Below are 27,728 nucleotides of genomic sequence, written 5' to 3'. Positions count from 1 at the left end.
ACAGCATTTATAGAGTTTTATCTTGCAATACTTTTAAAGAGGATCTTTCATGGTCCGGGGCACAGGCAGTTCCATATACTGCTGGAAAGCCGACAGTGTGTTGAATTCACCGCACTGTCGGCTTTCCCGATCTGTGCCCCGGGTAAAGAGCTAGCGGTGCCAATACCGTAGCGCTTTACAGTCAGAAGGGCGCAATAGGCGCTGCTTTGAAGAAGGACGTACCTGACAGACTGTCAGGAGCGCCCTTCTGACTGTAAAGCGCTACGGTACTGGGTACTGGCTCTTTACCTGGGGCACAGATCGAGAAAGCCGACAGTGCGCTGAATTCAGCGTACTCTCGGCTTTCCAGCAGTATATAGAACTGCCTGTGCCCCGGACCATGAAAGGTCCTCTTTAAGAGAAAAAATTTATAGAGATGAGCGAACACTGTTCAGCACAGCCGTTCCGAACAGCACGCTCCCACATAAATTATCTTTGGTGGAAAAGCAAAAAATTGGAAGGTAGCTCTTAGTAGATCAATGCCTGGTTTTCCAGAAGGAAGGCTAGAGCAGAGAAGATATATAGAGCAGAAAAGGAACTGGAGTTCTTCACTTCAGTCTGGTCATATGATAGCTGCAGCACAAGGGGGAAGGACACAACAAAGGCCCGGTTCCCATCTGTGTTCGCGGATTCCGTGCAAGCAGTACTTTTACATTTTACATGCGGAAACCACACAGACCCCATTATAATCTATGGCAGGAGTAGGGAACCTTTGGCTCTCCAGCTGCTGTGAAACTACTACCCCCAACATGCTCCATTCCCTTCCATGGGAGTTCCAATAACAGCAGAGCAAGTATGCATGCTGGGAGTTGTAGTTTTGCAACAGCTGGAGAGCCGTACGTTCCCTACCCCTGGTCTATGGGGTCTGCGGGTTTTCTACGGTAACCCCTTTTTATGCAGATTAGGTTTCCGTTCGGGAGTCCGCATGCGCAGATATAAATCGAGCCTCAGATAATAAGTGCCAGCAAGTATTTGTGTACACAGGAGACGTTGTTGTGAAATAATGAATAATTTGTGTTCCCAAAAACTCCTCTAGAAATATCTTAACATTGGCAAGCCTGGAGCCGTCATTTGTGAGGTTTGCCTGCAAGTTTTGTTGCAGACTGAACTTATTCAATCTGAACTGGACTTATTGTGGTCTCTTCGCATCCCAGAATATAATAAGCAGAGGGAGGTGTGCAAAAATAATAAGCCGTCATACTCATCTAGACACGGCCAACATGATTTCTTATGCTCAGTCACAGAGTATAATAGTAATTCACGTGTAGTGAGCCTCAAAATTTCAGGTAACAAACTTGGCTCCTTATGAACCAGTTCACTCCCCCATAATAACTACATTTTCCCTTTTATGCCATCAGCAAATGTTATTCTATTACGCCCATCTAATATGACCATTTAATCCAGTTACAGTTCTCTGTCTCCATTACAAATGTTTTTTCCATAGGACCAGGGAGATATCTTCAGGTTCTTAGTGCAATGATCATCAATGTGTATCACTAGCTGGCATTGTCTACAAATAGAGAACAACATGGTTAGTATATGAGCAATTATTTCCTATATTGATGGGTGGAAAAAGGCAGGGAGAGGCGTGCTCAACAATGGCGGCAATAGTATTCATGGGTAAAACGGCCTGGTGAGCATGAAATATCTGTGACAGACTCCCTTTTATACAGTCTACCAATAAGTATTTGGACACCCATGCAAATGAAGATACAGTATTTGCAGTCGTGATGTACGTCACACCTTCTGCCATTAAATAAGAAACAGCATTGGCATTAGTCGCATGCAAGATGCCATAAAGTGCAGAGTTGTCAGATTTCGAGAAAGGGGTAATTGTGGGGTACCACAGAAATGGTCGATCCTTAACCCCTTAAGGACCAGGCCATTTTTTGGTTTCGCATTTTCGTTTTTCCCTCCTCACATTTCAAGAGCCATAACTTTTTCATTTTTCAGTTCACAGAGTCACATGATAGCTTATTGTTTGCGGGACAAATTGTACTTTGTAATGGCACCATTCAATATGCTGTGCAATGTACTGGGAAGCTGGAAAAAAATTCAGAATGAGGCGCAATTGGAGAAAAAATGCATTTGCGCCATTTTCTTATGGGTTTAATTTTTACAGCGTTCACTGTTTGGTACAAATGACATGTTACCTGTGTTCTACGTGTCAGTACAAACGCGGTGATACCAAATTTATATAGTATTTGAAATTTTTTGATACTTTTAAAAAAAATGATAAACTTTGCAAAATAGAAAAAAAAATTTGTGTCATCATGTTCTAACACCTGTAACTTTTTCATATTTCCATGTATGGAGCTGGTTGTGGTGTCTTTTTATGCGGGACAAGATGACATTTCTATTGATACCATTTGGGGAAAGATCTGATGGTTTGATCACTTTTTATTCAATTTTTTATAGGAGGCAAAGTGTTGAAAAAAAACGCTTTTTGGCTGTTTTTATTTTTTTTGCCGCTACGCCGTTCACAGTACAGGATAAATGTTTTAATATTCTAATAGTTCAGGCATTTTGGAGCGCAGGGATACCTAATATGTTTATGTTTAATGTTCTTTAATTACTTTTATAGCTGATCTAGGGAAAGGGGGGTGATTTGAACTTTTATATTTTTTTTATTTTTTTAATACTTTTAAAAACTTTTTTTTTTCTTCTGTTACATTTATGATCAGACCCCTTAGGTACCTTGAAACCTAGGGAGTCTGATCGCTCATACTATTCACTGCAATACTACAGTATTGCAGTGAATAGGAAAATCGCAGCACTTCTATTAGACGATGCCTCTGGCATCGTCTAATAGATCTCATGCAGAGACAAGCCTGGAAGCCTTCAATAAGCTTCCGGCTGTCATAGCAACCGATCACCGCCCTCTTGTGACGTTCAGGAGGGCGGCGATCGGCGAAACATGGCGGCGCCCATGCCGCCTGCGCTGTTTACACGCTGCAGTCGCGTTTGACCGCAGTGTGTAAAGGGTTAACAGCAGCGATCGGCTCGGGCACCGACCGCTGCTGTTATTGGCAGGTCCTGGCTGTATTATACAGCCGGCATCTGCCGTGTATGGAGCGAGCTCAGCGTGTGAGCTCGCTCCATACATCCCCATGCGACCCATGACGTACAGTTACGTCAAGGGTCGCTAAGGGGTTAAGGGACATAGCAAGCGAACTGAATTACCCAAAATTGACAGTGGCCTATGTGATTACGAAGTGGAAGGTGAACAGTGATTGTCAGAATGTGCCCCGAGTCGGCAGATCCCCAAAACTGGGAGATAGAGACCGACAAGTGCTGGCCAGAGAAACCGCACCCAACCGATGGCTCACATACACCAGGAGTTTCACAAGGCATCCAGGAGTATTGTGTCGCTCAATACCATCCGTAAGGAAGCATCTGCTGGGCTCTACCAACTATTGTGTATGAATAAATGTTTTCTATTCTACCACAGGGGTCCACAGGGGGACAGTGTAGAACCACAATGAAGAATTAACAAATGAGATTACAGATAAAAGTTAAGATGTGTTTGGTCCTACAAGATGTCTCATCATCTTTTAGATCCAAGAGGTGACCTAAATATAAAAAACCCCTAAGACTGAGGTTGTATCTCTCCTATATTGGTCAGTGGGGTGGAGACACTTTGAAACCTTTTATATAATGGGATTTAATTTCCCTACTCAGTACAAATGAAATTATAACTTATATGTAAATTAGAGCACTGTTGTCCAGGGTGAAAGTAATACATCTTGAAGTACTTCCTCATTTCATTCTTGAAAGGCATCTACTTCTACCCAAAGAGACATTATGGGAAAGAAGCCGAAACCTAGAATGAAATGTATTGCTTTTGTCTGGCACTGCCACTTAGCTCCATCTAAGGAAATGGGGCCAAACTGCAATGCCACACACGTCCACTAGGTATATGTGGCACTGTTTTTAGAAGCAAGCAGCCAATAGGCTAATAAGCTCTTTGGTGCAGGGTGTTACTATTGCTCCCATTGCTGTGACTGATAGGACCCAGTTGTGTACATGTCACTCATAGCAGGGAGGGATGAGCAGACTGGGCACTGAGAGGTGCAATGACAGCAGTGATGATGCCCTTGTGGCACCAAACAGCTCACTGGCATATCAGTAAAAAGCAAAGGAGACACTGATATGGAATCAGAATTTTTTTAAATTCATGTTGAATAGCGACTGTCCTAATGACAGATTCCTTTTAAAGGTACCATTGAGCATACCTCCCAACCATCTCAGATTCTGCAGAACATTCCTGGATTCGGGGTCCTGTCCTGCAGTCCCGGTCGGTGGGATGTATGTCCCGATTTCAACTAATCTTCATTCGTAGGATGCAGATGAGTTGAATACACAGGCGATTGAAGTAGGAGCTGTCGTCAGCCAGCTCCGTCTTCTAGAGATGTAGGTGTGATGTGATGATGTCACTCACATCATGCCTACAACTCTGTGAATGAGACTGCAGACAGAGCTGCGGGGGGTCGAGGGAAGGTGAGTATCACTGTTTTTTTTATGTTAAACCTTGAGGGCAAATTGAAGGTGAACATAATGAAGGGGGCACATGAAACTATGGGCAGATGAAGTGGGGAGTGACAACATGTAACTAGGGGCAGAGATGGAGGGGGGACATGAAACTGGAGGCAGAGATGGAGGGGGGACATGAAACTGGGGGCAGATGAAGGGGGATCCAGGCTCCCTGGTGGTTCACAGGAAGGGTAACATCTGTGGGGGGCTAATAATATCTTATGAAAAATTGTGTATAGAGGTGGGGGCTGAGATTGTTCTATCTGTCCAGAGATGAGCAATTTGGAACTTGCCAGACTGGTTATGTAGACAATGCTCTGTGTATTGAACGGAGTCAGATCGTCTGGAACCAGGGGCATTGTTAGGAAAGGATCAAAGACCAAAGACCCTTTTAAAGATAAAGGGACAATAGAAGGGTAATTAAGCTAATTGTCTCCAACAAGGATGTCTATTGTCTTTAGAATACCATGAGATAGACATCTAGGGTGTGTATTTGAGACATGTGCTGATGGCTGCCATTTTGTGAGACCATGCGGTTACTGACTCCATTTCAGAGTAGAGCTAGCCCTTCGGGGGGTGTGACCTCTCTCCAGTTTCTTATCCAATGGATATGCATCAGGGCTATTGTTACAAACTTCTCCACCAATAGATGTTAGGCTAATTATACTAGCCAATCCTGTTCTGTCTATGCCATGTGATATATACTGTTGTTCTAGCCACCATTAAACAGAATCCATTTTGATACACCACCACCATGTGTCTCTGTTGATTCTCCAGGTCAAAGATGGCTGTAGCCGATCTTGGCCTGTTAATTAATTTTCCTTTACAGACAGCATATCTCTGGGGTATTATGATTCCCCCAACACATCAGACCTGGCTCAGTGTCCAGGCATGTAAGAATCCAAAGTGGAAAGTTTTTCCAGTTTCACAATCATGTAAAAACAGAATCTTTTCTAAATCCTAGTTAAAATAGGATGTGAAATCCAAACAAAACCTCTTGTATGCTTCGGATCAGATGAGAACTGATAGTGGCCATCTTTTCCTTTCCAAGTGCAGGGGAGGACATGTTTGTGCTGAATATGAGCGTGTGCTCGCATCCCTTCTTTAGAGTGACACCACTCGACCATCACAGATTGACTCATGTCACCTAATGCCAGAAATGGAGCCTGAATCTACTGTATTTTACATTGTCTGCCTGGGTCTATAGGCAGCAGATAATGGCTTATCTAGTTTTTAGAAACATTTTGGATTAGAGCCAACATGAGACCGTAGCGGAGGTAGAAGAATTGAGCTGTGGAAAGTGTCCTTTGGGTGACTGTTCTGGTTTCTAATCTGCATGCCTGGTTGTCCAGCCTAATTCTCTGGAACATGAAGCTTGAGTATTGCTCCAGCATTCAGATGAATTGCAATCAATAATTGTAAGTTCTGGTTCATTCCTGTAGATGGCACTGTGGACATGATGTGCCATATTCTGTCTATGAATCTGTCCTAATACCGATATCTTATGACTAAGCGGACTTATTGTAAATGTGGGGGCTCTGTAGCATACTGGAGGTTTAATGGAAACTGCAAAGAGTAATATAAACCAATGTTAACTATATAAATGTGAAACAAGAAAAATATCAAAATCTAACAAGTCAACATTGACATCTACATAGTCCAAACTCTCAGAGATAGCAACTTCAACAAGAACAGCCATGGCCGACACCTCCACATGTCACATCGCAAAGCTGCTGAGTTACGTCTGCATATTGCATAACTTATTTCCATGCTTTATCATACCTTTATCACATATTATGGCCATGTCACAAGAAAGGGGCATTGGGACTAGGGTTGAGCAATCGTGATTGGAGAAGATCGGATTCCAATCGTCGATCGAGTAAATGTCACGATCGTGATCAGAATTCCGATCCCGATCTTTTTAGGCGGGATTGAGGTGGGAGGTTATTTCCCTCAGTGCTTTGCTACTGGCCAAGCATTGTGGGAAAAGCTAACAATGTTAGCTACTAGAGATGAGCGAGTACTATTCGAAACTGCTGTTTCGAATAGCACGCTCTCACAGGAATGAATGGATGCAGCTGGCTTAACCCCCTGCGCGCCGGCTGCGTCCATTCATTCCTATGGCATAGCAGGGAGGAAACAGAAGAGTAGATAGTATCTACTCTTCTGTTTCTTCTCTGCTGTGCCGTATACTGGACTCTGCTACATCTGCATTATTGTACATTGACGTGTCTATCTATTCTTCTGCTTCAGGAACGAAGAAGAAGAGTAGATAGACAAGTCAATGTACAGTAATGCAGATGTAGCAGAGTCCAGTATACGGCACAGCAGAGAGGAAACAAAATAGTATAGATCACTAGAAACAAAATAGTCCACTTACCTGCACAGATCCCGCTCCCCGTTCTCGGTCCGTACGTGCCGCTAGCTCACAGGTTAGTGTTATAGACCTAAGAAGAAGGCTGCTGCTGCCCTGTACCCGCCCACACTTTCCTAAGCCACAACAAGCCCCGCCTATTCCCAGCATCTCTAACACTAGCCTAGGGAGGCGGGGGCGCGCTTGGCGCTCTGAAGGCCTGTAAATGAGAGAGAAGAGGAGCAAGAACAACGGGAAGTGGCAGCGATCTGTGCAGGTAAGTGGACACCCGGAGGGACTAAGTAGCCAGAGGATTTTTTGTTTATCACTACACAGCGTGGAGTCTAAAAATTAAAGCTTTCAATTTTTAGACTCCATGCTGTGTAGTGAATAGGATCGTTTTTAAAATCTGATCTTCGATTATTAAAAAATCCCATTGACTTTCATTAGGATCGAATTGGGATCGGGATCGGATTCGAATGGAAAATGATCGGAAATCGAATTTTAAAAACGATCCTGAAATCTTAAGATCAGCTCAACCCTATTTGGGACATTTGATATGGAGCAGCTATGACTTTAGTAGGTGACGCAACGCCTGAATGGGGATGTGGCATCATCACTTTATTCGAGCTACAGAAAAGACAATGGGACAGCAAAAAGTAAATACAGAGAGAATTGTCCTGAATAGGATATAGGAAGACGGTAGTCAACAAGACATAGAAAGGTGGAAAATCCATGAAGGGTCATCTGTCTGTGACTAAGCAGTTTGGGTACATAAGAGAGCAGACCTAACATGGTATAAGGAGCTACTGACAGATGTTGTCTACTGTTTGACCCAGAAGACCATACTTGGCAACATTTCATCAAGCTTCATGGGAAAAATTGTGCCAAGCACAATTTTCAGATGAGGCTACATCTCCTAAGGCATTATTGGTTCTTCTGTTGTTACGTATCTTTAGGTCCAGCTGCTGGTTGGTTTTGGTGAAACTGGTTGAATAGGAACTGGCAAAGTGGACTTGCCATTTGGGAGGCAAACGGGGCAGATCATTTCCTGGCTATTTTGTTAAGAAACCTTAAGTGCCTTGAAGTAGTTTGTGTTTTGGTAAAAGGAGCCAAACCCCCAACTCTGACTCCTCTATTTTTCCAAGGCTGACTTCAAAAATGGCGGACAGTCATCATCACATACAAGAAGTAAAGATCCTCCAATTCCTATGAAAATAAATATGCTACAAACTATGCCTGTATTAAAAATACAATTTCTATATGCTTTTTCCGACTGCCTCCACACAGCAGTGACCCCCGACCCTGGCTTCACAGCCCTGGCTCTCAGTGCTCCCTTGTTGCTGTGATCTAGATACAAGCATGTTCTGCTCTACTTGTTTTCTATAAACATACATAGGCTTGTCATATGATTCACTCACCATTAAATGCTACACGGATAAGCACTTGTCTGCCCCTCTACAAAAACAACTTGCTTTGATTCTGACCACTTCAGCGGTAGTTATGTTATTGACAGCCCCATGCAAGGTATAATTATCCCAATGCGCTCATTTTTGCTACTCTCTAATATTGGACGCCCACTAAATATTTTATCCAAATGGAAAAATTACCTCCCTGCATCAAATGGCTTGTTATTACTAGGGAAAAAGTTCATTTGGAGCAATGCCACCAGCAAATGTGGCCCAATTATTTTACACAGTTTGCAGCTAGGATCCTTTAGTTAAAAGCATACTGTTTATTGTGAACGGGTTTGCGGGTAAGTCAGCACTTCTATAACAACCTGGACTAAAAAAGTATTACATCATTTTTCTAGTGCTGTTTCTTGCCAAGAAAAAAAATGAATAAACAGAAATAAAAAAAACTTTTGATTTTTTTCCCCTGCCACATCGTTCATTGTACGGAGAAAATGTTTTAATAACTTTGTACATCAGGCCCTTTCGGACACATATATCTAATTTGTATGTGTTTCACAGTATTGAAGTACTTGTACATTCGAAAAGTATGGTCATGTCACATGAAAGTCAAATCTGCACAGAGATTGGCAGAGATGAAGGGTTTTCAGGGAGAAGATGTCAATGATGACCTCATGAAGGAGGTTAAAGGGGCTCTATCAGCAAAATCATGCTGATAGAGCCCCACATATGCGTGAATAGCCTTTAAAAAGGTTATTCAGGCACCGCTAAAGTTATATTAAACTACCCCCCCACCCCCCGTTTTAAAATAAAACCCTAAAAAAGAATATTATCTACTTAGGGATCGTGCACGGTGGGCCCAGGCTATCACTGTCCGTTCGCGAGCGCTGGAGGAAGACGGGACCGGAGGACATCGGAGGAAGAAGAGGCGGGGATGAAGATGAAGACACACCCTGAATGCCCGCCCAGCGTGCATGATCCGTAAGTAGAGCACATTCTTTTTTAGGTTATTATTTTAAAACGGGGGGGGGGGGGGTAGTTTAATATAACTTTTACGGTGCCTGAAAAGCCTTTTTAAAGGCTATTCACGCATATGTGGGGCTCTAGCAGCATGATTTTGCTGATAGAGCCCCTTTAAGGAAAATTGGGACTATTGGTAATCAAGACCCTTCTCAACATCTCTCTCCTTCCTGCTCCTTCTGCCATCTCTGGTTGTCCTGTCTAGGACGTTGACTGGGGGAATCAGGTCAGCTTTCCATTGACTGGTCCTAGATGGTGTTTTTGAAGTTCTTATTAGAGGAAATCCTATTGACCTTTGAATTTTGATGCTCAAAGTTGGTTTCCCTATAAATATATACAGTAATTATGGAAGTTGGATAAGGAGGTGGAAAGAAGCAGATCTGCTATGAGACCATGAACATCCACATCAAGAAACCCTTAGGTTCTAGATATTCATGCAGCAGTGTAGGTGGTAGATGGGAATAGGGATAGGATTAGGGTTGAGGACGTATGGTAAGTGGTGAATCTCCTGCAATATGGGAAGACTTGGCCATTATTTGGCTTTCATCAGAAATTTTGGGGCTGCATATAGGCAAATATTGCACTACCCCAGCGACTATTACCATTTCTCAACCTGTTTGAGGTGGATAGGCTACACGAATGGGGGGGGGGGGGAAGCTGGCAGGTTATGTGACTGAGTGGATGGACAGGAGACTGAATGAGGTCCATTAGATCTCTGACTGGGCCCCTGATGGTGTTATCACTAGTACTGCGCTTATATCTGCCCTGAATACCTGGCCTCTATGGTGGTATTGGGACTCCATTACAATGAGTGAATATTATCATGGGAGGTGGTAACATGGGCCCCTTCCTTTTATAATCCCACCTAGGCCCCCGACAGTATTACTGCCTGAGATATAACAAGTTAAAATGTTACTTTTATTAAGTCCAATTAAAATGATTTTTAAAAATGTGTAGTCCAGAAAAAACGATTTGTGTGGTCAAAGCGTGCTAGATACATGACATCAGGCCGCTGTTCCTCATGGCGGTAGCACACAAATGACAATTGTAACCCTTGAATTCTGATCCCCTCAGTAGTGTACTCTATTTAGATATGAGGAAATTCTGCTATATGCACAAACACACTATTATCTGACATGTAAGATGATGCTGTGATACATCTGGGACCCATATTATTCAATTTTCATCTATCTTTATATGATTTTGTCCTGATGTGTTTGACTATATTCACCCGTTGAATTGGTTTGCGTTTGTTGCGTCATCATGAAGCACGATTGTAGGCGGTTGCATTTTATTTTATTACACGAGGCAAACTGTAATACTTTTACTTCCGGTCCGCCAAGTGTTGACTTATTCATTCCAGCGAGGATCTCCACATTTAGTTGTGGAACCGCATATTTAATCTTCCGATACTTACCTCTCTCTTCAGTCACTTGTTGATCGCGAGGCATATGTATTTACTTACCTGCTTGATCACGTGGGGTCTCTTGATGATCAGGTGACCCATGGCTCCCTCCCTGACGATTCTGGATAGTCGCGACCAATTGGGAAGCGCCGCGTCAGGAGAGAGTTGGAGCCTTTGATTTTTAGTTTGTGGAGATGTCGCGCTCGGTGGCATATACCAGAGTACCCTGTCCTACCATTCTGGACAGAGGAATTGCGGTTTTGACCTCATATTTCCACTACCATCATGAGTTTAGCTCCTCCTGATGAACAAATCCGATATAGGATTAGGGAAACGCGTAGAGGAGAATGTTTTTTGGTGGGGCAGGATTTATTCACATCTATACCCTAACATGGGAATTGGTCTAGGAAGTTCCAATATGCCCGTACTCCTAGCTAATCTTGCCTCTATATCGGCAGCCTGAAGAAACTATGGCCTCCTGATAAGCAGGCTGTATGCACCTGAGTATTATGCCCCTACTAACATAGGGTTTTTTTCGTAGTGTGTTAGTGGGACAGAGAAGCCGTATCATTAGAGTGGTTATCTCATTATACCACAGGCATATCATCAATTGTCCTGTCCTTTCACACAAATCTTTTTTCTGGACTACACATTTTTAAAAATCATTTTAATTGGACTTAATGAAAGTTACATTTTAACTTGTTACTCCTGCAGTGAACCCTAATAATTAGTGACATCCCTTCAGTGATATATATGCCTGAGATATAAGTTATCAATATTAGGGTTGAGCCGATCTTGAGACTTCAGGATTGATGTTAAAATCCGATTTCTGATCATTTTCCAGCCGATCGCGATCGTGAAATTTGCTCGATCACTGATCAGAATCCGATCTTTTACGATCCCGATCGCTCAACCCTAGTCATTGCTTCTCTATGGGAAAAGTCGCTTTTGGGGTTAAGCCGATTTTGAGATTTCAAAATACGATTTCCCATAATTTTCCAGCCGATCCCGATCATGAAATTTGCTCGATTGCCGATCGGGATCCGATCTTTTATGATCCCGATCGCTCAACCCTAATCAATATCTTTAACCTGGAAAGCCATTTTAGGTAATAGATGTTAGTGCAGTATTTAGGATCTAATAGAAGACTTCACACACTGGAGTTAAATAAGTCTTGGCAATAGACCGGTTTCCATATTGCTCTCTTCTCATAAACTTGAGAAGCGTATCATACATTTTTTAGTTGCTGAGCAACTGTTCAGTATTGCAATGAGAATAGTGACTCAATCCAAAACACATTGATACTGAAGGTAACAAGAATGGGAAAAAAAAAGGTTTTTTTTTTATTCCTGTCTTAGTAAAAAAAAAAAAAAAAAAAAAACACAAAAAACTATTCATAGAATTTAGATAATGCTACAGTATCATAAAGCTGACAATATGGTAGGCATTTATAACCTGAGAGTATCATAAAGGCATTGAGCTCCATCTCCCATCATCTGCAAATGACTTTTTATTATCAGTTTTCTAAAAACCTTATACAATATACTTACGCTGAATTTTATGCCAAGAATTTATGTGCTTTCCATGCCCAAATCCATACCCTAGAATGCCAATGATGATTGTAATGGAGTCAGTAATGGGCACTGCTACTTTTGCAACACTGAGGCTCAATCACAGAACTTAGAGGTGACCGGGGGCCACTGATGTCACAGAGGCGGCTGGAGGATGGTCGGGACGCCTGATAATGAACAATGGGCACCATGGCAGAGCCCTAGAGAGGTGCAGTAATAAAGTATTCTGCACTTCCACCTCTTCGTTCTTTAGATCCCAGAGTATAATAACAATTCAACAATAACAAAACTACTACTAAACACTATAGATAGCACTGACCAGACAGTGTCAGACTGTGTAGGGATGTGGCCACTGAGAAAGGGAATGGTAACGCCCAGTTGTCAATTCAGTCATACATTTCCAGGAGGAAAAACAGAGGAAGGGTGTAACTTAGAGCATTAAGAAAATATCCCCCAATTACCTAGTACAACAGGCTTGTTAGGGGAGCAGATAGGTTTTATATAATGCCGTCAATTTTTATTCATTTATTTTTTACAGAAATGTACATTTTACTCTCACTAAATGTTACAGCAATTTATTTCAATTTACTTATGTATAAAGGGAACTTTTCGCTATGAAAAGAAGTGTAAAGCCTGCTTCACATCTGCGTACATATTCCGTCCGGAAGGAGTCCGCATGGAGACTCCCCGAATGGTATACAAGTGCAATTGCAAGCGCAATAAGCGCTGTAAAAGCACACAGACCCCATAGACTATAATGGGATCTGTGTGCTTGCCGTGCACTGCCCGCTTGAATCATTTTTTTTAATGCCATATGAGTTCTTGTTTTTTGTGGTATGAGATGCATTTTGTAATGACACCTATACCTTACGTAGGGTTCACACTACCATTGGATTCCATTCATAAGGTGTCTGTTAAAAAAAAAAAAAAAAAAAAAAAAAAATGGACACAAATGGACAGTATCTGATGGCTATCAGTTACTGACCATTATAAGTCCATTGCTCATACACGTCAATGTTAAAAAAATAAAAGAAACTTGCTGTCCATTTTTTTTTCAAACGAACAGAAAAGTCCTGCATGTAGGATTTTTTTGTCCACTTGAAAAAAATGGACATTTGTGTAAACGGACACAAACGGACACAAGATAAAATCCCATTGAAATGAATGGAAATTTCAGCCAGCCAGCTAGTGTCCATTGCTAAAATCTTGTACGGACACTAGCCACGAACACTGCTGATGGAATCCAACGGTAGTGTGAACGCCCTCTTATTGATTACATTTTGTTAAATTTTTCTTTTATTTTTTTTCACATAGTGGACAGCATAAGTAACATGTAACGGTTATCTTTAGTCTGCGGGTTGGTGCAATTACGGGGATTTCTCATTTGTATTGTTTTTTATGCATCACTAATTTTGCAGAACAAAAATCCATTTGGGGACATAAATCAATAATTTTTGCGTCACTATTTCTAAGATGTGTAACATTATTATTTTTTGATTGAGGGCTCACTTTTTGCAAGACTACATGTGCTTGATACTGGTATTGTTTTAGGGTACATATGACTTTTTGATCACTTTTTACAGCATATTTTGTAAGGGGAAATGGCAAAAAATCATTTTTTTCCACCATACAGGTTAAATAATGTTTCAGTTTTATTGTATGGGTTGTTACCAACACGGTTTACATGTTTTTAATGTCCCACTAAGGGATCTGAACCACCGATGCTCTGACTGCTGTTTCAGTACTATACACTGCATTACACAGGTATACACATGTATTGCATTGTATAGAGGAAGTCAACCTATGCAAACGCATAAGCTGACTTCCTCCAATCACGGCCATGGGCTCCTGGCAGCCCGTTGTCACTGCTCAGACCCTGGGCTGCAGAAAAAATACACATTGGGACCCACCAATCTCATTGCGGGGGGCCTAATGGTGGGAATTATTATAGTGGAACCCCATAAATGCCATAGTCATGTTTGACTGTGACATGTAAGGAGTTAACACCCTGCTCAGAGCTCAGCTCTGACAAGGGGTAATGGACCAGGGTGTTAGCTATCAGTTACAAATAACACCAACCCCCGATGTCACCCACCTACTATGTAACATACCAGTGATGTACCATTATGTCCATTTGCACCAAATACCAGGCGGCCAGGATGTAATAGTACATTATTAATTGCTATGGGTCTAAAAATAAGATGAATAAAAATGAAGTAATAATAACGAACACTGGAAGTCTTGATGAGACTGTCTGTTACTATTATTCATGCTGAAGTGTCTTTCTGTAGTATGCCCTTGCACATGATGGACTTTCATGGCGTCCTTGGGATTTTCTGTCTTATGCATGCTCGTATGTAACAATAGCTCACTACATACTTATCATTGACTTATTTCTTCTTTATGCTGTATACATTGTAGTCTACAAAGCCGTGCACCATAGATTTACTGATGTTACTCCTTGTGTACTAGCTACCTCTGAATACACATAAGAGCCTTATGATAAGCCAATTCACTGCCCAGCCCTGTATGTTTGTGGAAATAAAGCAAAGGCATTCAGAAATGGGAAACATATAATTCTAGGCAGATGTTACTTTGTATCTTGTTCCTTGTTGTAATGTCACGATCATGATCCATATATATCACAATACATGTAATGCAATGTAAAATGTTTTTCGGGCTAGGCAGGAGATGTCAAGAGAAGAATTGAGAGAACCATTTAGATAGAACCAGATGCAACCTGAATTTCCCAAAAATGTCACATTCCAAAGTATAGTAGATAGAGGTGTAAAAAAAAATAACAGCTATACTACCATTCCGTCATCTCTCCTGGAGCTTCTTGTGGCATCTGGTGTAATAACGTCACTTCCAGTTCTAAGTGAAAAGCACTGAAAGGTCACTTTTTCGAAATCCGAAATGAATCTTTAGGGGGTCGCCCATCTCTAATAGTCACCAAAAAGAAATTTTCCCTTTAGCACACTAGAGATATTTGCATTTATTACATTACACAAGAAACAATATAAAAGTGTTACGATATAGTGAGGAATTGTATTGTACAAGGTGATGGCCACCAGAGTTTTCAATTATATTTAATGCATTGTACAAGGAAAGCAAGTAAAAGCTTGTTATATATCCAACAAGGTAGAGCCTCATGTGATAGTGACAGATTCATGTATTGCTTTCCTGCAAGCCCCGCCCTCTTAGACTGCCTGGGAAGGTGGTGGGACTAACCAAAGCAAGTGGGGCTAGCAGAAAAGTAATATCATCAGGGGCGTGACCTTCCATCTAAGGAAGGTGAGGGTCCATGTGACTGGTAAAAGATGGAGCTTCTTGCTAATCTACTGCTAGACCTGCTCTCTCAAAGAGTTAAAGGAGTTGCGCAGGACTTGGGGAGCAGGGTGTGTATGAGCAAGAGGGGAAAAGGGGGTACAAGCAAGAAGGGGGAATGGGGGTGCAAGCTGTGTGTGAGCAAGAGGGTGATGTGGAGGGGGAATCCCCCATTTCACCACACTCTTGCTCACCCACAGCCTGCACCACCTATTCTCCCCTTTTTCACACACAGCTTGCACCCCCATGTCACCCTCTTTGCTCACACACAGCTTGCACCCCCATGTCACCCTCTTTGCTCACACACAGCCTGCACGCCCATGTACCCCTCTTGCTCACACACAGCCTGCACCACCCATCCCTTCCTCTTGCTCTCATAGGACAGAATGGGGGGTACAGACTGTGAGAAAAAGGGTACATGGGTGTGCAGGCTGTGTGTGAGAAAGGAAGGAATGGGGGTGCAGACTTTCTCACACATAGCCTGCACACCCACGTACCCCTATTGCTTACAGTCTGTGCCTCCCATTCCCTCCTCTTCCTCACAGATAGCCTGAAACCCATTCTCATTCATTGTATACTACCTATACAATCCGGAGAGCTCCACCCACACAAAACTGATTCTGTCTTAGTAGGTTAAAGGACCTTTGATGACGTCATGACATGGGTCCTGTGACCTACTAGGATGGATGCTGGCACAAGGTATCAGGGCTGGGGACAGCAGGCAGGAGATAGAAGTTTCTCCTGCCCACTGTCACCATGCTTGGTAGACAATATGAGGGGGCAGAACTTGCAGGAAAGATGCTGTGCCTCAGACAGAGCACAACTTAAAGCCCAGACGTGAACTAAACTTCTATGGGTAAGATGTTACCTGTAGGCACCTTTGCAAATATTTATTGTGAGCAGACGACCCCTTTAAGTTCATTGAAGTAGTCTTTACATCATCTGGTTGGTGACCTGTTCAATACGCGAATGTATTGCAAGCGTTGCCAGTTCTTGTTTGTCACATTGATTTAGTGAAGGATTTCTTCTGCTTTAGGTCTTGATTTCCATAATCCCAGAAACAGCGTGATACAGATTTCTTAGCAGCGATCATCACGATACTCATGTAGGAAGGGAAGCACAGATGTAGGCTTCATGTATTTTTCTGTGAGGGTATATTTCATACATCTTATCATTTATTTCTACTTTCTGCTCACTTGGTGCAGATGGCTCCCTGTGATATGTGAATATGTCTGTGCGGTGAGCGCTCATATGATTCATATCAATAGTGTTGGTAGAGATGCTGTACATAACATGTTCCTGTGTGCCATCATGAAGAACACATGGGCATACTGCCCGCGCAAGCAGTAACAACACGTCTCTAAACAAGCCATGTTAGTCATCTCATCCCTATAAATGACATATCCTTTCAGCTAGCAAATTTGATATGACTACCTTAAACTGCACCTCATCTCAGCTAAGTGGTCCTTCTACTGATCCCTACAGGTACCCCTTCTAAAATCCAGCATAATGGTGATGTGCACAGCTTTGTAGATTCTGCAACACCTCAGCCTCTTTAAGTCTGGGACCTCATCCATGTAGCACAATTGTCTCTCTCTCTCTATATATGATATTATATAGTGTGTAAACCTAGAGGGCGCTGGAGAGCTACCCAAAAGCAGGGTTGAAAAAGACCTTGACACCACATCCATAACTGGGGTGCAAGAAGTTAGTCAAGGTTCAAGAAGTCAGGTATTGCCCTATGTGTGGGCAAGGCTGCTTTGTTATTTCTATTCCTGTTACCATTTACAAGCTGAATAAATGCATTTCTTTTGGACTTCCATTACCTGTTACTGTTTATTTTGCAGCAGCGCCACCAACACCTCTGTTAAGTCCATGAAACCGCGACCTTTGATGCTAAACTCCGCCCAGTTGTCACTATATAGCACGCTCTGCAATGGTAAGTAAAAGCAGACCCTTGTCTTCTTGTTTCAGCTTTCACCAGCTGATTAGACTTAGATGAATGGGCGTAATCCATGGATTTTGAAAAGTGAATTGACCATAAAATCTGCAGCTTGAGATTGAGAAGGATGCTTATTATTTTTACTTTGTCCTAAATGGATCTCTGCCTCCTATTGAAAACAATGGGGAGGGGTAGTATTAGGGTGGGATTTTCAGAGTTTCAGTCTAAATCCGCATTATGAAATTCCAGTGTGAACAAGACCTTACAGTGTTTCTATATGGCATTGCATTTTCTCCCCTAGATATGGGATGAGAACACAGAGGTCTAAACCAGCACAGGAGAGGGGCCGCTTGGGTTGTTTTAAGAGCGGCCGGGCCGCTCTCCTGCGTTAGTTTAGGGAAAAAAGTAAAAAATAAGAAAATTGCTTTTGCTGCCGCCCTCTCCGGAGCGCCGCCTGAGGCTGTCGCCTCTCCTCGCCTCATTAGAGGTGCGGCACTGCGTTCGGGGAGTCCACATGGGGAACCCCCTGAACAGACTACCAAATGCATTGGCAAGTGGTGAGCTTATGAAAGCACACAGACCCCATAGACTATAATGGGGTCCGTGTGCTTTCTGCACAGAACATGCAGAGAGAAAAGTACTTCATGATCTAGTTTCCTGTCCGCATGACTCGTGCAGAGACAACACAGAAAGCACACGGAGCCCATTATCGTCTATGGGGTCCATGTCATTTCACTGCTCACCGCTTGTCAATGTGTTTGGTAGTCCGTTTGGGGGGGGTGGGGGTGTCCCCATACGGACTCTCCAAATGGATTACCGAATGCAGATGTGAACCTGGGCTTAGCTAATCAATTCTATAATAGCGATCTCTCTCTTTTTTCTGATGGTTTTCGACAATGTATCCATGTAAGCATATCGTGTCAATATTGTATCAATAGTGTAACATTGTATCACATTCCGTTTAGTTCACATAGAGTTGTTTAGACTGGATACAGTAAACGCAAGGTAACCAAATTTTTTTTATTTCATGACCAACATTATTTATAAAAAAAGAATATGTTTACAACCTGTTTACCAATATTTTGCTTGACTCATCCCTTATCCCATATTGTGAATCAATGCTTCCTGTTATACAGTACCTGAATGTAGCCCTTTGCCTCACAGAACATGCATAGCATTCAAAGTTACTCAGATATAGATGTGTCCTTCCTATATACCTTTCCTTTTGGGCTATATCCGGAGATCTGTGACACAAGTTGACCTGCTTTTCTAATAACAAAGCATAAATGAGATATCTCCACGGACATTGAAACTTTTAGAATACACAGCCCTATTCCCTGCCGTAGGGGTCCATAGGATCAGTAACTTGGAACCAAACATGAACACACAATATATTACTAAATCTGAATACTAGATGTCCTCTGTTATAAAAGAAAATGTAACAAACCCCCCCCCCCCCATAAAATACAGAGTAATACAAAAGGATGGTGCAAAAGCAAAGACCTGTAGTTAACATAATATCAGTTGAAAGGCCTGGTTCACCTGGGGACCCCTTGAATGGAATACCGAACGCACTGAGCTTATGAAAACACACGGTCCCCATAGACTATAATTGGGTCCGTGTGTTTTCCGCACAATGTCCGCATGGGTCATGCGGAGATGAAAGTAGTTCATGAAGAACTTTTCTCCCCACGTGTTCTGTACGGACACCGTACAGACCCAATTATAGTCTATGGGGTCCATGTGCTTTCATAAGCTCACCGCTGTTTAATGCATATAGGTTTCCGTTCGTGGGGTCCCCAAGCAGACTCCCAGAACAGAATGCCGAACGCAGATGTGAACCAGGCATTATTGGTTGAGGATACTTTCACTGACCTGGACATAGTAAAGGAATAGCTTATGCCACAGATAGAAGAAGATCTGCCAAACATAGTCTAGTAGCAGTAGCTCCTCCACATTTCCATTTAGATGGTCGCTGATACCTGAATGAAACTCTACCAGAATGCTGGATCGGCTACATCATGGACTCAGTATATCTGCCCCACAAATAACAGGACCTGAGAAGATGCATCTCTGGACATTGGAGTTCATATTTAAGAATATGGTCTGGACTGGACCGTCAAGGCAAATGCCATGTCACCACTGGAAATCACTTTAAAGATTTGGAGTGTATATAGATAAAACTTGGATAATCTTTTTATGTTAACACATTTATGTTCTATTCTAATTCTGCACCATTCTTTTTGAATCACCATGTATATAACCCACTTACAAAATAGCTATAGATCCAGCAGCCTTACAAATCCAGTGTCCGTGACATAAAGCAATAATGTATAAAAATCCTGAAAGAGCGCAATGTACATAAATATAAAACAACTCCACTTATTTCTATTTTTTTTAATGTTGATTGTGAGCCCTATATAGGGATCACAATGTAATTTTTTGTTTTTTCTATCAGTATGTTTTTGTGGAATGGGAAGAAATCCATGCAAACAAGGAGAGAACATACAAACTCCTTGCAGATGTTGTTCCTGGCAGGATTCAACCCCGGGACTCCAGTGCTGCAAGGCTGCAGTGCTAACCACTGAGCCACCGTGTTGCCCCTGTTTCTATTTATTATGCCAGAGGTTTCCAACCTGAGACTCCCCTAATCTTGCAATCCTATAACTCCCAGCGTACTTTGCCAGCCCTCAGCTGCCAGGACATACTAGAAGCAGCAGCTTTACAATAACTGGGACACGACGGGTTGGAAACCTTTATACACTAATAGTTTTAGACATGTTTTGAAAGCATGTTTGTATACGTTCACCCACATCAATTTATACAATCCCCGCAGAGAAGCCCACTCACTTTCTGACTGAGGTTTAATACAGATCCATAGGATGCATAAAATGAATTGTAAAGTATTTCTTCTAATCTTAGGCTTAACCACCTCGGCATTAAATACAGCAATGTAAGTAAATATCAAATGCATTTGTATTTTTACAGGTTCTGTTGTGCGCTCTAAAAACATTAGAAGAAATCTCACATTGAGGTCACATTTATATGAGCTATTAAGGTTGTTTAAGCCCATTAAAGGAATTCTGGCACATTGTAAATGGATTATAAGGTATAGAGCTGGAAGAGCTGAACAGATTGATATATTGCTTTATTAGGAAAGATTCAGTAGAATCAGTAGTATTTTATTCTTTTAAATCCCTACTTGTTCTGTGCTTATGAGTCCAGTGGGAGGTCCTATCAGTGAAGGACAGCAATGTACACTGATGCTGGGAAGGTACCACCCACTGGACTCCTAAAGCCAGAATGAGCAGAGATTTAAATGAAGAAATGTGTAATGCTAGAACTTTAGCAAATACTAAAACAGTAAAACTTCTAACAAATACCAGAATTCTAAAATGTCTAACAAATACTAGAAAGTTAGAACTTTTAAAAAATACCAGAATACCAGAATTTCTAAGAAGTACTAGAATCTTATATTCTGGAATTTGTTAGATGCTCTAAGAACCTCTAATATATACTAGAATATTGTAACATCTAACAGATATTAGAATGTAAGAACTTCTAACAAATACTAGAATCCTAGAGGATCTAACAAATACTAGAATACAAAAACCTCTAACAAATACTAGAATACCAGAACTTCTAACAAATTTCAGAATACCAGAACTTCTAACAAATACTAGAATACAAGAACCGCTAACAAATACCAGAATACTACGTCTAATAGACACTAGAATTTTAGAACTTCTAACAAATACTAGAATACAAGATCGTCTAATAAATACTTGAATATTAAAACATCTAACAGATACTAGAATACAAGAACCTCTACCAAATACTAGAATGCTAGAAGCTCTAACAAATACTACAATACTGAAACTTCTAACAAAACATCATTGTCAGCTCCTCCTGTGCTGTAACATGCAGCCTGCAGACTGGAGTGCATGTGACAGGTTCATTTTAAAGGCTATGTCCAAGATTTTCCAGGATTAGTGCCTCTGTTACCTTAGGTCCATATCTGGTATTGCAGCTCGCGCCCATGCAGGTGAGGTGCAGTATCAGAAACAATCCATAGACAAGGGTGGCAACATTTTTTGGGGGGGCAGAAATATCTAAAAAACAAATGACTATATATACAGAGCTCTTGAAAATTCAATATCCATACATTTACCAGAAGCCATATGGCAAATAATATTCAACATTAGCAGATGCATCAAACTCTGTGGTTACCATGTTGGATGGCGCTTCATGGCAAACACATAGCAGTAGTTTTTCTTCTGATGTGCTGAGAATTAACCACTTAATGTGCACATACAATCTGCAAATAATGGGAAGAAAATGTTCGTATTGACACCCAAAACACAAATGCATGTCCTACTCAAAGTTCACTGTGGACCAATATCATGCCATCTCTGCCATGTCCTGTGACTCTCCTTCTTCATCACTGGATGAATTATCAGTGGAGTCCGTATCACTGGCCTCAGGCTCTGCTACAGGAACTATAGATTTTTTCCTTTTCGGCTTCTTCTTTCTTACACACATTTGTACTCCACCCCATATGAGCATTATCAATATCCCTAAAGCCACCAACCCCAGGATTAGGGGAATAACAAGTTTCTCAAATAAGCTTTCATCATCACTTGTTGGTGAGATGGTGGTGGCATGGACCATTGGACTTGGTGACAATTCAGTAATGGTACAATCTGCCTGGTCACATGACATTTGGTGGTTCCCACAGACACATGAGATGTTACTAGACCTTATACACTGTCTTAAGCAGCTCTCATTGAAGTTTTCTTGGCATCTTCTCATTCCATAACCTCCTCCCTTATCATCCAATTGCCCACATAAGCAATGAGTATCATTGCATGAATATGGTATATTCTCAACCATACACGTATTGGTCTCATTCTCGCTGACTTCTCTGCATATCACATTGATGGTTGAAGGAATCATCTCTGTTGTTTGGACTGAGGAGGTCATGATCATCGTTGGTTGAGCTGTAGGTGTCGGGGAAGGTATTTCCATATCTTTTAATAGAGAAATGTCTGTAGACAAGCGACATATGGAGGGGAACGTTTTGTAACATCTTTCAGGTTTCCAAGACCAAGTAGGGTTCCCAAGTTCAGAGTTGCCAGAGCTTTGTAGAGCAGCACATCTCTTCCTTTGGGGGCAGGAACTTTTATGAGCGATATCCTGTTCAGTGACCGTTGTATCTTCTCCTGAAATCCAGATAAAGCCATCTTTACCTTTCACAGGGCAAGTTTTATCTGGCAGGTAACGTCCAATCCAGAATTTACTAATATTTCTCGTATTTTGTAAGTAAGTTGAAAAGTGCAATGTCTCATTCTTTTCCTGCTCATTTTTCATGGTAGCGAGGGATCCTTTGGGTCCACAGCTTACACTTGCATTGGTAAATTTCAGTTTAGTGAGGAGGACTGTATAGCAATTCCCATTTGGATAGCAGAAAGGCTTATTTCCAAGATACATGGGTGCGAATCCCAGTGACACAGCAAGAAGCAGGATCCAAGAGAGCTTCATACCTAGCTTTTCTCACATAACATAATAGCTCCAGTTTCTTCCTGCTTTCCTTGATATGTTCTTTCCAGGAAGCCTGTGAGGATATGACTGTTCCACTTAGGAACAAAACTGAGCAACAGGAAACATGATGTAGTCTAGCTGCCAAATGGAATGCGCGAGTTAAAGTATGTTGTATATGTGTGTACTCCCCTTGTATATTGTGAAGAAGGATGCAAAGGTTACTGTTGTAAATGTGATCATATATGTAATATTTTATAGCTTTTATTATAATACACTTCATTAGATCTGTTCCACTTACAGGGGATATAACTAATAATTGTATAACTCATGTGGTCAGAACCTACTGACTCTTATGGAGGCAAGGCATATCTAAAGACCCTCTTTCTCCAAAGCACAACTTCTCTTTATAGCGACTGGCTGTGGCCCACTTAAAGCTCACAGCTGTATCTTTGACTGTGTGTCCTCTGGAGTGGTGTAACTAAAGACTTGTGGGCCCCGATGCAATCTTCTGTCCGGGCCCCCTACCTCATCCCCACAGCGAATTCTTGATAGTGATGGTTACAGGAGCTAAGGAGTTTACTCAACCTTAGTGTGGTTAGGGGAATCTGTGGGTCTCCTTGGCTTATGGGTCAGATGGAAGATGCAATCTCAATACTGATGTCAGTGCTTATGGACTCCCTAAGGTTACTGGGCCTCGAAGCGACTACACCCTCTACACCCTCTCAAATTATGCCCTGGTCCTCTGAGCCTTTGTAGCTAAGTGAGCTGGGCTATCTATAAAGCAGCTAGATACACAGGGTACATACCGTACAGTTGAAACAACCAGGTGTAGTATAATGAAAGTTATTGTCTGTATACTTGGTGGTCTAGGCAGTAAAGGTGTTCTAGGGTAATTAAGCAGATAATACCAATAGTCATTGTGTTCTAGGGCAATTAAGAAGAGAATACCAATAGTCATGGTGTTCTAGGGCAGTTAAGGGGTGATTCTACAGTTTCTACAGCCTTAGGGTCCCTTCACACGGAGTACACGTGCGTGTATTTTGGCAAAATACACGTGTAAAAATAAGACTCCCATTGACTTCAATGACATTTTACACGTGTATTTTGACGTGTTTTTTTACACGTGTAAAAAAAATGCCATTGAAGTCAATGGGAGTCTGAATTTTACACGTGTATTTTTACACGTGTATTTTGCCAAAATACATGCGCGTTTACTCCGTGTGAAGGGACCCAGATTGCCTCAAGGGTTTGGCCTCAGAGGTAGATTCCCAAGCAAAGCACTTTTCCCTGCATAAAGCACATATTTGTAAACTATAGAATCACGTCTACTAGGCACTGTGATTAGGTTTATAACAAATTTTCTTCTGACTAACTCTCTTGTCAAGGGGCTAACATGTGGATCCCTGGTAGCTTAAGAAACCAAATAGTAAGGGAGAAGGGTGGTAAAATGGTTAATGAAGCTACATACTTGAAGTTTAGGGGTTATTCTTGTTTCCATCCTGCACTGATCACAAAAATAAGTGTAGAGAGCAGATAGAGAGAACTGTGCAGCTGTAAGTGTACAGCCACATACAGTAGTTCTCTCTATGAACGGGCAGAAAGATTGGGATTGCTCTGGCTTATCAGTAAATGGAGAGAAAGCATGTGGTGAGGGTCATGTGTGTAGCCCTATGGATTAAGGGACCAATGTGTCTCCTAAAGATACACCAAACTGTTAATCATAATTCTTTCTCTTTATTTGCAGGCTAAGGGAAGACAGTTACCTGGAAGCAACCATGGATAGGCAGCTTCTATGTTGTTTGGTGATGAGAGCTAAAGCATTGACAGAAGAGTGAAGGAGAATGAAGTATTTCTAGAGCCTGTCAGAGCTGTCTGACGCATGTAGGCGAGAGCAACAGGACTGGCATTGGGGAAAATGGTGGCTATTTATGACTGTACTAAACCAAAGTTACAAACACAATTACATCAAACCTCGATCATGGTGACAAAGACTCCACCGTCCCAGCACAAGACAGTACTAATAATACTAGCTGATGGTGAAGTGGCACATAGTAGGTAGGTATTACAGATTTTGCATTCTGCCCAGGAGCTTCAAGTTCAAAGTCTATCTTATCAAAGCTTATTGAGATTTCACAGTAACAAATGTAAATTAAATGACTTTGTTGCCACATCCTCTATTTATTACAAGAGAATCAATTTTGCAATGACCTGTAGCTATGAGCATATGTATGAAGAGCTGACGGCAAAGGGTTCTGAGCTATAAATATCCCCGAGACGTAACCTTTCATCTTCTGAGATGGTGACAGCGCATCAAGTGATACTTGGCGAGGTGGAACAATCAATTGATTGATGATTTAATATCATGGATAACTCCTGCTGACTTTTAGTTGTGATAGAAAATGATGGCAGCCAGGATTAAAGACATATCAGATGTAAAACGACCATGAAGCATTTTACTGACAGTACTGACGGTGACTCAGTGTTCTACAAATTGGTGTAAATTACATATAATGTGGTCTTAGATAGTGATGAACCTGCTCGCCTTGGTTACCATCCATCAGAACAAAAGATATAGATGTAGGCTGTTTTGTGAATGATATTGCAATGTACTAAGAAAATGGTTCTGCAACACGGTGTTGCAGATCAGGGGCGTTACTTGAAGGGGTGCATACGGTGCAGTTGCATCGGGGCCCAGGAACCTTAGGGGGCCCATGAGCACTGGCATCAGTAGTGAGATTGCAGCTTCCATCTGGCCCATAAGCCAAGGAGACCCACAGATTTCCATAACCACACTAAGGTGGATTAAACCCCTTAGCACCCGTAACCATCACTATCAAGAATTCACTGCAGGGATGAGGTAGGGACACCAGATAAAAGATTGCTCTGGGCCCACAAAACTTTAGTTACGCCACTGTTGCAGACGCTACCATTAACCCCTAAAGGATGTGGCCAAATATGCAGCTCAAGGGCATGTTTTTCTTTACATTCTGAAAGCCATATTATTTTTCCATTGACAAAGCCATATGAGGCTTATTTTTGTGGGACGTGTTATAGTTTTTTAATGACACCATTTAGGGTGCAAATAATGGTTTATATAATGTGTGTCACTTTGAGGGGTATGGGTATGGAATAAAAACATCAATTCTCCCATTGTTTTATAAGTTTTATTGTCCAGTTTTCACCATGTGGTATAAATAATATTCTATCTTTATTCTGCAGGTTGTTCTGATAACACTAATGCCAAAACTCTATAAAATGTATTTATTTTGTCATTACATTCCAATACGTTTTCAAGTTGTATTTTTGTGTCTGTGAACCTTTATGAGGGCTTTATTTGCAGAACTATTTGTAGTATTCACTGCTACCATTTTTGGGTACATAGGACTCTTTATTGCTATTTATTAAAGTTACTAAAAGGATGAACAAAAAACTGATATTGGTGTTCTTTTTTTATTCTCATGGCACAGGGGTTGTTATGGATGTGGCAATACCAATTATTTGTAGAGTTTTTGCTTTTTCCATAGTAACACTATGGCATCTGATACAATAATACACTGCAATGCTACTGTACATGTCTCAATTTTGTGCTGACAGACTCCCTTTAAAGGTAAACATACCACAAAGGATATATAGGTGCCCTGAAGAGACAAATCCCGGTCCTAACGTACCTCATGTATTTTACTACTGAGTGGTGAAAACCTGTGCAGGATTTTGCTGTTAGTCTGTGCCTAGACAATGTATCCACATTCACTTTACACCTTCATATTTTATAGTAAATGACGCACACAGCACTTACGGTCTCAGCTCAATGTTTTGCTTTTGACTCTCTCTGGAGGTAAGTCTTTAACCACTCAGCTTATTGTATTTCAGGAGAACTTTAATTAAGAATTTCGAGGCTCTAGCATTTAAGACGCGGAGAAAAAGTCAACAGCACGTCTTCACGTTTTAAGAACCAATTACCAGACCTGGGGGAAGTGAAGCTGCGTGGTGTTTAATGCTGAGACGAAGGTTGAAGTGACATCGGCCATTAGCAATGCAGAATTTACAGTGTTGTGAATCTTAAAAAGCTTAAAGAAGACTTACACTCTGGAATATTCCGATGTAGTTACATAATGTTGTGTTTGTCAGGTTATTTGGTTAATTGGCGAGCTGGCATTACAGCATAAAATACGTTTGCTTCATATAGTTTTTTTTAGATTCCAGCCATTTCATTGCAGTCGGTGAAATACATTATATAAATCCTCAAGAGAGAGAATATATTATGGCTTTGAAAACCTGCAGCATAACTATAATTATCGCAGGTTTTTCAGGCCTTGAGGATTTATTTAAAGGGATTGTCTGGGATAAATTGATCTTTATAATCTAAGCTAAACATTCCTTCCCCCACCTACCTTCTAAATTACTTACTGTACATAAAATCTATAATTACCTAGATCGCCAGGTTGGTCGTGTGACCGCCTCAGGAACATTTTCAAATTTTCCGGTGACGTTCCATTTCTGAAAGGGGTAAAATGGAACATTACCAATATTAACCTACCCCCCACCCCCCCACCCCCATTATACTTATCAGTCTTCCAGTCTTGAT

General features: G+C 41.5%; 1 protein-coding gene across 1 annotated transcript in view; it reads right to left on the bottom strand.

Annotated features, from left to right (window-relative positions):
* Positions 1 to 1,385: 1,385 nt before the first annotated feature.
* The window catches only part of LOC142214116 (putative N-acetylated-alpha-linked acidic dipeptidase), a 216,942-nt gene continuing 190,599 nt past the window's right edge, over positions 1,386 to 27,728 (bottom strand). The window contains exon 18 of the mRNA XM_075282888.1: positions 1,386 to 1,549. Within this exon, the coding sequence (XP_075138989.1) occupies positions 1,444 to 1,549 (106 nt within the window). The 3' untranslated portion in view covers positions 1,386 to 1,443. The remainder of the gene's footprint in view (positions 1,550 to 27,728) is intronic.

The sequence above is a fragment of the Leptodactylus fuscus genome, chromosome 7, assembly GCF_031893055.1.
Source record: "Leptodactylus fuscus isolate aLepFus1 chromosome 7, aLepFus1.hap2, whole genome shotgun sequence".
Classification (NCBI taxonomy): domain Eukaryota; kingdom Metazoa; phylum Chordata; class Amphibia; order Anura; family Leptodactylidae; genus Leptodactylus; species Leptodactylus fuscus.
This window is presented reverse-complemented; position numbering and strand designations above follow the sequence as displayed.